Below are 12,707 nucleotides of genomic sequence, written 5' to 3'. Positions count from 1 at the left end.
GACAGCGGGAGGCATGCCTGTCCCCGCAGGCTCCAACCCACAAGGCCAACTCCCCTTGAGCAGGGGTGAGGTTGGCTCTGGGGTAAGGTCAACTCCCAAACTGCGACTTCCCCCTCGTGTTTCCTCTCTCCACGATGCATCCACCCGTTCAGCCACGTCGGTAACACCCACAGGATGCCCAATCTTGCTAACCTGCGTCACCAGCACTGCTGGGAGTGCAGACGGAGACGGGTCGTGTGTGACGGTCAACAACCCGTCTGCAACAAGTGCCGGACCGCTGGCATCGTCTGTCCCGGGTATGCAGACAAAAAGCCACTGCAATGGCTAGCCCCCGGGCAGGTCATGTCCCGGCCGAAGAAGCGGAAGGGTCAAGGGCGGTTACCATCTCTCCGGCCGCAAGTGTCGTGTCCTAGTCCAAAGGGACAGGCTCCTCTCACGCCCCCCGAGTCCCAGAAGCGCCACCCCAACCACCCGGCAACTCCACCTATCACTCCTACTCTCCGGCCGGAAATGTTTGATATTATTGAGGCTATGTTGTATTGTGGGTTGGACTGGGATATTCCCCAGTGTTGTGGGCTCCGGGAGCTAACTGCCGTGATCTAGACAACACCCGGATCTATCCCGACCTCCAGTCTCACCAGCTCGGCCCGAGCCAGTTTGTTTTTCCGATGTTGACGGTAGAAGACATCCCGCTGTCCATCCTCCACACGCTGGTTTCAGTCACCATCAACCACCGAATCATGCAAATGTCCGACTGCTGTCCCGAAATCGACCTGGTGAAGCCCATCTTGCCAAGATTTTACCACCACCGTGGCATCACCATCCGCGCCATTCACGAATTACTCGACGCTGAAGAAACCCGCCGCGGTCTTGAAGCCGTCGTAAGCGTGTACGCCTTCCTCTTTGCGTTCCTCCAACAATCCATGACCCCATCTTGGCGGACGCACGTGGACGGGTTCATGACCTTGCTGGAGTTTCACGGCGGGTTTCTGGAGATAATAGACCGGTGTGATCAGATGAGGCCGAGTCTGGTAGGGCTGATGATGTCGGTTTATCCCGTCCCCCTTCCCCATACTCCTACTAACATCACCAACAGCACCGCGGTACTAGCCAACACCACCAGCCCCCCCGACAACCAGTTTCAAGTCGCCGACACAGTCACCACCCTCCGCCTGACGGAGGATTACTACACCGAAGTCTACTTCCCCCCCATGTCCTGTCCAACCCCCCTCTTTATCAAATTAATCCTCATCAACGAGCTACGCGCTCGAGAGCCTTTCCACCCGAAAACAAAGCAAGCCGCCCTCGGCATCCTCGGCCAGATAGAGCTCTTTTCCCCAGAGGACTGGACGTCAAATCTGGAAAAGTCAGTATTTGCCAACAGGGAGGAGTTTCTTGTCATTGGCCGCGTGTTTCACGCCAGCGTTGCGCTGTACTGCATACTATCGTTGGTGAGCACCGGGGCTTTGAAGTCAACCCGGGAAGTGGAGGTGTTGCGAGCCAAGTACGCCCAGGCTTTGTTCTCGATATTGGAGACGGGAATGAGTACACCGAAGGCAAGGAAGAGGATGACTTGGCCGTTGATCGTAGCTGGCGTGGAGGCGGCGAGGGCTGGGGCGGACGTGCAGAAGTATATTGGGCGGTGTTTGGTTGATATGGCTCGTGACCAGGGGATATCACCGCCTTTGGTGGCGAAGAGATTGCTGGAGCGGTTCTGGGTCGGGGGAGGGGAAAGGAAGTGGGATGATTGTTGGGATGGGGCTTATGCATTTATCATGTGAGGGGGATTGACTTGTTTCCGGTGTAGCTACGTGTAACAGCTGTCCAGGGATCTACCAACCACAAACCTCGATTCCCACGCCGTCGCAACCCGCCATGTAGAACTCCTCCTAAAAGTACTTATCCAAAAACCCATGAGCCCTCCTAAAAGTCTCCCTGGCCGAATAATGAAGCGTCAAATCATGCCCCGTATTCCTCGGCGCAAAATACTCATACTTCCTCCCCGGCACACCCGGAAACATGTCTGTCCTCGTCTTCTCCAACAACTCCTCACACTCCCTTGCTGCGACTCCAGGTTGGGCGCAAAACACACCATCTTCCACACCAGTAATAACCATAACCGGCTTGTTGTACGCGGCAGGCGGTATCCCAAACGGTCCTGCATTAGCGGCAAACTCACCAATCGTGACAATATCCTGGTTTGCAAAGTCAAACGCGGGGATTGCTGGGTCGTAAGCACCATAGTAAAACATTTTTGCACGTAGGGCCTCGTCAGCCATGGCTAGGTAGCCTTTATCCAGGCCAGGAAACCGAGAGGGATAAAGAGTAGAAGCAGAGGCGAGATTGAACTTTTGCACCTCGCTGAGGTTGGTGGTGGAGGACCAGCCTGTCAAGATCAGGGCTGAGGTGAGATTTGGGCAGAGGCGTGCGAGTGGGAGGGCGATTTGGGAGCCGTAGGAGTGGCCGACCTTTTTATCTGTCAGCTCAAAAAGATCCATCGATGTGACAAAGAATGAAGCTACCTACCCAGATGATGTTGGAAAACCTCTTCCGAAGGGAGTTGGCAGCGGTGTTGAAACGGATAGACTGGATCAGCTCCTTGTAAATCTCCACCTGGAGCATAGGTTGAATCACATTGTGCGGGTCCAATGCCTTTGAGTTGAGGCCGTGGCCAAGTCTGTCAATGGCGAGGGTGTGATACCCCTCTCCATTAGCGTAGGCGTGCCAGTTGTAGCGGTCACCAAAGTGATACCCACCCCACATGCTGCTGTTATAGGTGATGCCGTGAACCAATATTTGAAGGGCGTTGCGTTTTTTCTTGACCTTTTTGGTGGGCTTGCAGTAGATGCCGTTGATGACGAAGGAGCCGCTGATGTTCTGAGACCCGACAACGGGGTTCACCTCGCCCCTGGCCATTGCGTTGATGAAGTTAATGATGGACGTTTCATTGCTGGGGTCGTAAGATGGAGACAAGATGGCATTTTCGGCGGTGGCTACAATGTCGAAGGAGACGGGGGAACATTCACTTGTTGAACCGCGTCGAGAAGCATAGACGGTTGGAATTACCGCCGTGAGGGCAAGTAGCCACGGGTGCGTGTTTTCTGCCAACATGTCAGAAGAGGCTGAGATGAGATTGGCTCGTAGGCGGCTCAACTCACCGTAAACGAGTCTCGGAATGAGGCGGCTTTATATTTTGACGAGACCTTGGGTATTACCGATGTGGGATTGGGTGCCTGGAGCGGGATCGTTGCCTGTATCTCGCATTGTTTGGATCCGAGCTCTGGGGTTGGATTCGTGGCTCCGTGACACAGCTACTAGTTCATTGTTCAATCCAGTGTTGGTTCTGGAGAATGGAGTCATGACAAATGACAGATTGTTGATTATGGAAGCAATTTTCACGCTATATTCTCGCCGAGACCAGTTGGTTGGTGACGTACAGTTACGAATACGATCCAATTTAGACATGGCAACGCAAACCCAACTGCCCGCACCCTCCTCAGTCAATTTTCGGGTTGTGTATGGCCGCCGTGCCATCACTTCGTCCTTGCTGAACCAACACCCATGAAACCCATACGGCACCCTCTGCGGAAGCTTGATACGCGCCAAAAGCGTTCTCATATCCTTCGCGTCTGTCACCCACAACTCACCGATTGCGTCGTCTCGGCACGACCCTCGCTCGTCCAGCTGGCTTTCATCAAACACGAAGCTGAGTACAAACCCGTCATCTTCTGATATGGGATTCGAGCGCGGAACGAATCGGGGTTCTTGAGCATACCACCCCTTCAGCATTGCAAAAAGCTGGATTGGGTCGGGATCGCTGGACTTAAGGATCTCTTGAATAGACCGTTTGTCGACACACCCCTTGATCGGTTGCGGCTGCGTCTCAAGGCCTCTTTGTATCAGATCTATGGCGTTGATTTTTGCGAGATTTTCGATCCTGGCTGCTTTCCCCAGCTCGACCGAGTAACACACTGACCTCGCCGAACAACCATACACATACTGTGCCTCCGACATTACAGATAGTGGCGACACGTTCGGGAACTCGAGCTCGATGGCCGACAACGCCCATTGGTTTTTTGTTCCGGGTGGTTGCGCATGGCTGACTGGTGAAAACGGGAAGCTGTAGTAACACAGTCGACATTGTTGTTCCTCAGCATATTTCGGCGGGACGGGCTTGCCTTCTGGCGCTGGGATATTTGCCGTGTGGAAGACGAGCGATGCAGACGTCAGACGGCAGGCGAGGAGATTGCTGGTCGTTCCCTGATCATTCCGGGTTGTGTCAGAGGTTTCACTTTCCAGCAATTGGCAGTGTGAAAGACACAGCAGGGGTTGTTTTCGTACCATTGGACTGCTTCAGGTTGATATAGCGGAAATACTCCAAACTTCGACTTCCGAGAGCTTTCAAACGACAGCACCGGTGAGCCTTTCAGGAGGTTCAAGGGGTTAAAGCAGAGGGGCATATCAATGATGACGGTATAGCCCCTGGATACACCAAAGTCGTGCATCATCTTTGGAGACGTCATTCCCGGAACAGGGGCCGTGAGAAGAGGCTGACGACCTGACTTGGCTTTTGTAATGATGAAGTAATGAACAAATGGCCTTACCAAAGAGGCATGAAAAGCAATCAGCTCTCCCGTCACAGAATGTGTTCGAGGATGAGCCGTTGTGCATTGCTTGACGAAAGTCATCATCTCGTTTCCTCCGAAACCCTCCCGCTCAGACTTTTCGGGCTCTCCTTCTGCCCTCCTTCCATCGAACCAGCCGATGGTTTGCAAGCTCGGTAGCGCAAAGCGTAAGGGCGGCCCACTTTCACAGGTGGCCAGAGCACACCCGTCATGATAAAGGACTACTGTGTTGGCAGCGCTCGTCTTTTTGACTGGAGTTGGTGATCCGGGAAGTTGGGACAAGATTGTCAAGATGACAGTCCTCAATATGTGCAACGCAATACTCAGCACGGAAGCCAAAGGATCGATAAGGATCGAGATGCTGAACAGGAACGGTTTTGAGAGAGCCGAGCCTTTCGCATAGGAGAAAATGTCGGTCACCAAGTACTGGTTGACAAACTCTGGCTGGATTTCCGACCCCTTCTCAGGAAACAGGACCCCGCTGAGCATTCCAACACCATCGAACCAATGAACCCGTGTATTCTCGTCCTTGGTGATAAGCGGGTTGCTACCGTTCCGGACGTACTGCCCACCTGCCAGGTCAGCTGGGATCTCTCCTTCGTAGAAACATGGTGTGAGTGGAAGTGTTTTTTTTTGGATAGGTGCAAAATTGCCGGCGAGATACTGGTTTGCACTCTTCGTTCGACCTTCGCGTTTGCCTTCGCGATGCATCCTGAAGATGGATCTGCAGCTGGTGAAATTGATTGGCTTTGGAAATGAATGAGAAAGATGCCGAGATGTAAGGTGTACTCAATCCCTGGCTACGATGCAGTTAGAGGAAAATGGCGGAATTACTGGTACAAGTATCAGAACACCTCATGCCGATTTCTGGGCTCTTGGCAGATTACCTACTCCTCATATATAAATACCTCACTATACGCTCTTTCGAGCTTCTTTTCTTCTATAATAGTGAAATGGTGAGAAAAACACACAAAACAACCACAACACCACAACTATACCCTCAACTGGGCTCTGAATGAAACACCTTCGTGACAGTGACTCGCTCGCAGGCCACACTTCACGTAGGACAAAGAAAAGACGCTATGAGCTCGCAAGCCATATAATAAGTACCGGATTGGCCTGATCAGAGGGCCAGAATTGCCTGCACACGTGCAAGGCATAAAATACGAAGAAAATAGAAGTCGATGTCCTGTCTAAAATAGAATGTCAGAAGCAGACAGCTTTTATACATGACCCCTGAACCCCCCGAATCCTCCGAGAGCCCCACTTCCTCACTCATACCCCCAGGCCTGTAGCCACACCCCGAATCATTATATATAAATACCTTACTTTACACTTTTTCGAACTTCTTATATTTTGTAATAATAATAATAATATAAAATAAGATAATATCCACTGCTCATTTTATGCTTCAAATCAACTGTCTGGGTTCCAGCCCTCAATATATCCGATCTCACATCCATGACATCCATCATCTCAAGTTTGCGCCACCTGATCCGCACTCGCACATCTCACAACCCAAGGTCGGGCTGTAATGGCCAACCGCAACACTCGGCCACACTTTGCGCTCACGTACGATAATCAGTCCCAAGGATCGAACCATACCCCAAGCCAACATCACTTGGCATCTGATTTGGTGTCGCATTACGCTCAACAGACACCGCATTGCTCTGTGTCTGACACCATACACCCCAAGGAGGCAAAAACCACCAATATGGAAAGTCGTACGCCTCGCAGCCGGTTTTGATGCAGCTGATAAAGATCACAGCTGACGATGTCTTCAAACACCACTTTTATTTTGCTCATCATTCAGACAAAAGTTCTCAGCATCCGTCAGATCGGGTCGCGAGTTTCGATCTCGCAAGCTTCGACCTCGCAAGCATATGTCTCTGGGGTTCCAACAAGCCGCCGCCAACGGCCGTCAAAAGTTCTCTGATAACCAACCCCTCATTTCTTTTGGTTGTGGCTTTGCTCCTTCCATTAGATAATTATTCGCTGCACCAACAAAGCTCAACTCTAAATTCGGAAGCGTTTAAGACCAAGAGTCTGGGCGCTGGCCGAAGCTCTTGTGGCTTGCTTTAGCTCGCTGCACATCGCTAGCATCTCTTGGGAGAAAAGCTTGTCTGTGTTTTGGCAGGTTTGACATCGCAAAGCGATCCAATCAAAATGTGGACTTTCAGCCTTGATCAACTGCATTTAACCCTGCGCTCACGATCTATTTTCTTTCCCATGTTGCGAGGATAATACGGTGAACCTAAAAGCTGAACTCCCAACGAGGAGTGGGCCGAACTTACGGTCATGCCCCAGAGTTGAGCCATCCTTCAGGAACCCGACGAAAGGGAAACGCGTCGTCTGATCTGAAGAATATGTGCCCGTGTAAAATGCGGCCCTGCAATCGTCCCTGAGACCGCCGGACCCGCGCCTCATGTGTTTCTGTTCCTACGATCCCCAAGGCCATCAACACCACTATGAATGTGTGTTTGTAGAGTGGAAGGACTGGCTACGAGCCTCCTATTCCGGACTCCGGGACCCGGACGACGATTGAGTGCCAACTTAAAAGATCACTTTCCTTCTCCTTTCCATCGGTGTCATGTTTCTTTCACACACCACACCGCTTACCACTTCAACCACATTCCTTTTCCACACCCTGTTCTGGTAGCAGGGGCCTAGTCTTGACGACAGGTTATTCAGTCACTCATTTTTCTGTTCTCACCACTCCTTTGACAATTAACATTCCTTTTAATAATGAAATTTCTTTTCGCTCTTGCCATCTCGGTGTCCGTGGTCTTGCCCTCAGTGCAAGCCGCCAAAGAAGTGTTTGCCCACGTTATTGTAGGCAATGTGCGCTCCCTCGACAATGCCGACTGGGAAGACAACATCAAGCTGGCGCAGGAGGCCAAGATTGATGCCTTTGTCCTCAATATTGCCCAAGGCGATGAAGGCAACGAGGCGTCCTTGCAAACCATCTTTCAGGTTGCCGAAAGCCTGAACTTCAAACTCTTTTTCAGCTTTGACTACAAAGCCCTGGGAGCATGGCCGAAGGAGGATGTTATTGACCACATCACCAGGTTCGGTGCCAGCCCGGCTTACTTCAAAACCGACGACGACAAGCTGTTTGTTTCCACGTTTGAAGGTCCGGACAATGCGGGCGACTGGGCTGACATCAAGGCAACGACTAACTCGTTCTTCGTCCCCGATTGGTCATCTCAGGGCCCGGTTGTTGCTGCTGGACTGGCGGATGGTGTTGCTGACGGGCTGTTCAGCTTTGATGCTTGGCCGAATGGTGACACCAACATCACCATCAAATCCGATCTCGAGTACCAAGACGCTCTTGGAGACCGAGCATACATGATGGCTGTCTCCCCGTGGTTTTACACCAATCTCAACAACCCCGACTTCACCAAGAACTGGCTCTGGCGTGGCGATGAGCTCTGGGATACCCGTTGGGCTCAGGTAATGGAAGTCAACCCTGATTTCGTCGAGATCCTCACCTGGAATGACTACGGCGAATCTCACTACATTGGCCCTATTCGCGAGAAGGAACTTGGTTTGTTCGATACGTCTGCGCCAATCCCCTATGTCGAGAATATGAGCCATGATGGCTGGCGCAAGTTCTTGCCTTTTTACATTGAGCAATACAAGACAGGAGCTGCGCCGACGGAGTTTGAGGAGAGGGTCGCGGCTTATTACCGCACCGCGCCTGCTCTTGCTTGCCCTGATGGCGGTACCACTGGTAACAATGCGGATTTCAATGAGGTGGAGCAGCCGCCGCAGGATTTTAATGAGGATGCTGTGTTTTATGGTGCGCTTCTGACCTCAGATGAGGGGGTTACGGTTACGGTCAAGATTGGGGAGAATGAGCAGACGGGGACTTTTACGGCTTTTCCTGCGAGCGGTGCGGGGACTGCAGGTATTTATAGGGGGAGTGTGCCGTTTGGGGGGAATAGTGGTGATGTTGTTGTTACTGTGTCTCGGGATGGGCAGGTTGTGGCTACAGCTGAGGGGGGAAAGCCGTTGGGGGCGACGTGCGAGTTTGAGATCCAGAATTGGAATGCTGTTGCTGTGTAGGGAGTTGTAATATCTTGAGAAGAATTAACGACGTGCCACAATCACATGACTTTCACTCTCGGTTCTGTGCTTTCTGTGATAGTAACTTCTACCCATCGTATCTACCCATGTGTAACGCCCCGGTAAGTTATTGGTTGGGATTTCCAATGGAGACAGACCTCACAGTTTTTTACCATTGCAAAACTTCCCGGTTTCCTCAACTCTTTCACCCTTCGCCCTATATCCAAACTCGACATCTCCATACCATATACACCGCATTCTTCTCCAAAAGGCTCGAACCCACAATGCGACCGATACTCGACCGTTCCCGGATATCCCGCTCCCCGCCGATAAATTGGTTGCATGTCAGATCCTTTTGGTGGAGGAACCTCGAACGGACCCAATCACCAGCCATGCTGACGACGATCCGTTACGACCTACCCCGGATACTCTCCCGGGTTTTATATAATCACGATCCCATTGACCAATCGTTAATTCTTCCGTCGCACTGTCCTTTGACACTCACTCGAGCAGCTCCCGTGCTTCTCAACATCGGCCCGGATTTGAAGCCCGCTCCACAGACGTTGCAATCGTGGTAGCCTCCTGTCAGGTTTCTAGTGGTGCGCATTGGAAGCTCTCCACTTCCATGTCCATTCTGACAAAGCCGAAGGAGTTGGCTGACAGCGCTTACAAGTGACGGCAGTGACCGAGGCTGTGGGGAACATGGGATGGCCCACCCGGAGTCCTGCAAGGGGTCAGTATATCCGCGGCGGCATGCCACCCCCCGCGCTTCAATAAGGAAGCTGATGCTCATTCCATCCTAGTCGGCTTATTCCATCCCGGCAAATATTATCACTATAAACTTGATTATCATGTCAGGCACGCAACACGCTCAGACCCGATTTGCCGTTGCCTAATACCGCCGTGAGATGGGATTCGAAGGGATGATCCGGCCTTATTAGGCTGGGCCACTATGTAGCCATGCTTCCGTGCATTTGCAATGATCAAAAGTCTATATCGTCCCGAGCACCGGGATACTTGGCGGAAATTGCGAAAATGCGCCCCTGAATCTGATATTAAAGGGTACCAGCCCCGCTGATGGATCTCACCCGTGGAGGTCTGCCCCAGATTTCTCTCCGGTAGACAGTCCAGCGCACCGTCACGACCGAAAAGATGTCCAAGAAGCTCATCGCTTTCCTGCTTGCCCTTCCGGCGTCGGCCGAAATCATCTACGCTACGTCGTACAATGACCATACTGTTACCTCGCTGAAGCTAGATGGGTCGTCCCTGACTCGGGTTTCTCAGAATCTGGACTGCGGGTCTGAGCCTACCTGGTTGACTCTTGACAAGTCAAAGTCGGTGTTGTACTGCCTGAACGAGGGCTGGGGTGGATCTTCTTCCATAACCTCCTACAGGACCAGCGCCAGCGGGACTCTCGAGACCCTGGACGTTCTCTCTGTCCTCAAGAGTCCTGTTGCCTCGACTCTCTTTGCCAATAACAGCAAGCTTGCCGTGGCTCACTAGTACGTCTACCTTTCATGGCGGGGTATGTTCTCGCGGTGCTAATACAGGAACACAGTGATACCTCCGCCTTCACCACCTTCTCCGTTGCTGACCCAACCAACCTCTCCCTCCTCGGCCAGCAAACCTACCAGCTGACTGCCCCTGGCACCGTCCCCGAGCGTCAGGATGCCCCCCATCTCCACGATGCCATCCTGGACCCATCCAAGAAGTTTATTTTGGTCCCCGACCTCGGCGCCGATCTCATCCGCGTCTTCCAAGTCGACGATGGCGCTGCCGCCGCCACTGCCGTGACCTCCATCCCAACCATTGCCGGCTCCGGTCCCAGGCACGTCGCCTTTGCCAAGGCCGGCCGCAAGACCTTCCTCTACTCGTTTAACGAGCTCTCCAACACCATCAGCGGGTATTCGGTTACCTACAAGCGCGACGCCGCCCCTGAATTCACCCGCCTCTTTGACGTTCCTTCTGGCGGCCCGGGCACGACGGTCCCTGCTGGCACCAAGGCGGCGGAGATTGAGGTGAGCCCTGATCAGAGATTTGTCATTGTCTCCTCCCGCGGGGAGAACAGCCTGGACATTCCGGCCTTTGACGGAGAGGGGACGATCAAGTCGGACCCGCTGCAAGTGTTTGCTGTCAATCAGCAAACCGGCGCTTTGACGCATGTGCAGACCGCTCCCGCTGGTGGGCGCAATCCCCGCGGCTTCTCGCTCAACAAGGCGGGGACAAAGCTGGTGAGCGCGCTGCAGGATGATAACAGGGTTGTGGTTTATGAAAGAGATGTGCGGACTGGAAAATTGGGCAAGGTGTTGGCGCATGCTACTGTGGGAAGTGGACCGAATAATGGGCCGAATTATGCTCTTTTTGATGAGTAGATAGTTGATGAAGAGGGATTTGTGGTAAATAAAGAGAGTTGATTGAAAGAAGTGCTTTGGGTGTGTGTAGTGATGTGAGACTTGTTTTGGTTTGCTCTTTGAGGCGATGATGTCCATAGGGATAAAGCTGATTTGTGTTGAAGACAAGAAAGGCGGTTTTGATCCAGGACATCTCATCAAGAGAAAGAGAAGTAGCCAAACATTTTGGTACTTTAGGGCCTCAAATCTTTGATGTTTACCCTCTTCTCAAATCATCTCCATCCACAGCAATCTTCATACGCACTTACAAGACTCCTCCATCCAAACATGAATCCCCAGAAATCCACTCCCGCTCGCAACGCGCGCGCCCGAGCGTCACCATCTACCCAAATCCCTGCTCCAGCTACCACCCAGCCCTCAGCCTCGACCTCGGCCGATGGAAAACAAGCCAAAGGGGATGATAAGCTGGAAGACGTCCTCAAGACCTGGTCCAACAGCAGCCCCGAGAGAAAGTCTCTCCCCTTTTTGAACGACCTCCACAAAGTAGGTCGCCTGTATGATCGCATTGTCCAGTCACGGTCTCACAGTCGAACGGAACAGTTTCACGCGTTTGACGAGACGAGGTCACACCTTGATGAGATCCTCGGGGGTGAGGGCAAGTTTGCTGCTGCGGCTTCGACTCCCAAGCCGGTTGCCAGTTTCCTTTCGCGTCGAGATATGAAGCACCTCCGGCCGGAACCTTCTCGTGAGACGCAGTCTTTGCCCTCGACCCCAATATCGAAAAAGACCGGGATTTTTGGTACGGCCGTTGTTGAGCCGACCGCGCCTGGGTCAAAGACTTTTGATATCACGCCTTGGAAGAGGGAGTCGCCGCCGACGCCGACGCCGGGCAGGGTCATCAAGGGGATGGAGAGGATGCAGCTTGATGGTTCTGACAATCAGGGAAGTGCTCGGGGTTCTTCGCTTTCTGGTGATGTTGCCATGTCTTCGCCGTTGACCAGACCGATTCCTGTTCACGGTAAAGGGAATGAGAAAGGGGAGGGGTCGTCGTCTATGCTGCTGCCGTTTTTGGATTTGCCTCTTCCTCCTATGGGGGGGGTGGGTGTTGATGAAGTGGGGGAGAGTGCTCACAAAGATTTCAAGCCGATTTACACGCAGTCATATGTTGATGGGGTGCTGGAGGCGATGACGCATGCTCATGGGAATATTGCGCGGTTGTCACAGGAGAAGAGAGAGGCCGAGGGGAGGCTGGTGGTTTTGGAGGAGAAGATGAAGATGTGGCATGCTATTGTTCATGGTCAGGGATGTCACTGCGTAGAGGGGAGGTGGTGGGGGGAGATGGAGGAGGGGTTGATTGAGTTAAGGGGGGGCAAGAAGGAAGGGTCTGGAGGAGCAAAGAACGATAAGAAATATGGAAACATGGAGAGTGAAGAGAAAACTGAAATGGGTCGGTTTGGTATGGATGGGGCGGGTGATGGTTTTGAGGACGGTGTTGGGGGTTGTAAAGAGGCTGAGGATGAGGAGGCTTGGGATGTTATTGTCGGGAGTCGTGTTGGTTCACCTGAGATGGTGTAAGGCGAGAAATGAGCACACTATCCTGTCGTCTGCTATCCACTCGTTTATTGTTCTGAATTTGGTTGTCGACTTTTATTGCAGATGAAGC

General features: G+C 52.5%; 5 protein-coding genes across 5 annotated transcripts; 4 read left to right on the top strand and 1 right to left on the bottom strand.

The window, feature by feature from the left end:
* Positions 1-174: 174 nt before the first annotated feature.
* Positions 175-1,781, top strand: PODANS_1_16370 (uncharacterized protein; the record flags this gene model as incomplete). The annotated part of the gene is made up of 2 exons (XM_001907042.1): positions 175-541; positions 604-1,781. The coding sequence occupies 2 exons, from the start codon at positions 175-177 to the stop codon at positions 1,779-1,781; spliced, it is 1,545 nt and encodes a 514-aa protein (XP_001907077.1).
* A 108-nt stretch (positions 1,782-1,889) lies between these two features.
* PODANS_1_16360 (uncharacterized protein) lies at positions 1,890-5,336 on the bottom strand (the record flags this gene model as incomplete). Its single annotated transcript, XM_001907041.1, has 4 exons — positions 1,890-2,476; positions 2,523-3,122; positions 3,216-4,187; positions 4,322-5,336. The coding sequence occupies 4 exons, from the start codon at positions 5,334-5,336 to the stop codon at positions 1,890-1,892; spliced, it is 3,174 nt and encodes a 1,057-aa protein (XP_001907076.1).
* A 2,034-nt stretch (positions 5,337-7,370) lies between these two features.
* On the top strand, positions 7,371-9,271 carry PODANS_1_16350 (uncharacterized protein; the record flags this gene model as incomplete). Its single annotated transcript, XM_001907040.1, has 2 exons — positions 7,371-8,689; positions 8,776-9,271. 2 exons carry the CDS (start codon positions 7,371-7,373, stop codon positions 9,269-9,271), a joined length of 1,815 nt encoding a protein of 604 aa, XP_001907075.1.
* Positions 9,272-10,210: 939 nt separating this feature from the next.
* On the top strand, positions 10,211-11,065 carry PODANS_1_16340 (uncharacterized protein; the record flags this gene model as incomplete). The annotated part of the gene is made up of 1 exon (XM_001907039.1): positions 10,211-11,065. The coding sequence occupies one exon, from the start codon at positions 10,211-10,213 to the stop codon at positions 11,063-11,065; it is 855 nt and encodes a 284-aa protein (XP_001907074.1).
* Positions 11,066-11,296: 231 nt separating this feature from the next.
* On the top strand, positions 11,297-12,619 carry PODANS_1_16335 (uncharacterized protein; the record flags this gene model as incomplete). The annotated part of the gene is made up of 1 exon (XM_001907038.1): positions 11,297-12,619. One exon carries the CDS (start codon positions 11,297-11,299, stop codon positions 12,617-12,619), a length of 1,323 nt encoding a protein of 440 aa, XP_001907073.1.
* Between the last annotated feature and the right edge of the window lie 88 nt (positions 12,620-12,707).

Source organism: Podospora anserina, chromosome 1 (assembly GCF_000226545.1).
Source record: "Podospora anserina S mat+ genomic DNA chromosome 1, supercontig 4".
In the NCBI taxonomy this organism is placed as follows: Eukaryota; Fungi; Ascomycota; class Sordariomycetes; order Sordariales; family Podosporaceae; genus Podospora; species Podospora anserina.
Note: the sequence above shows the minus strand (reverse complement) of the source record. Positions and strands in the feature narration are given on the sequence as shown.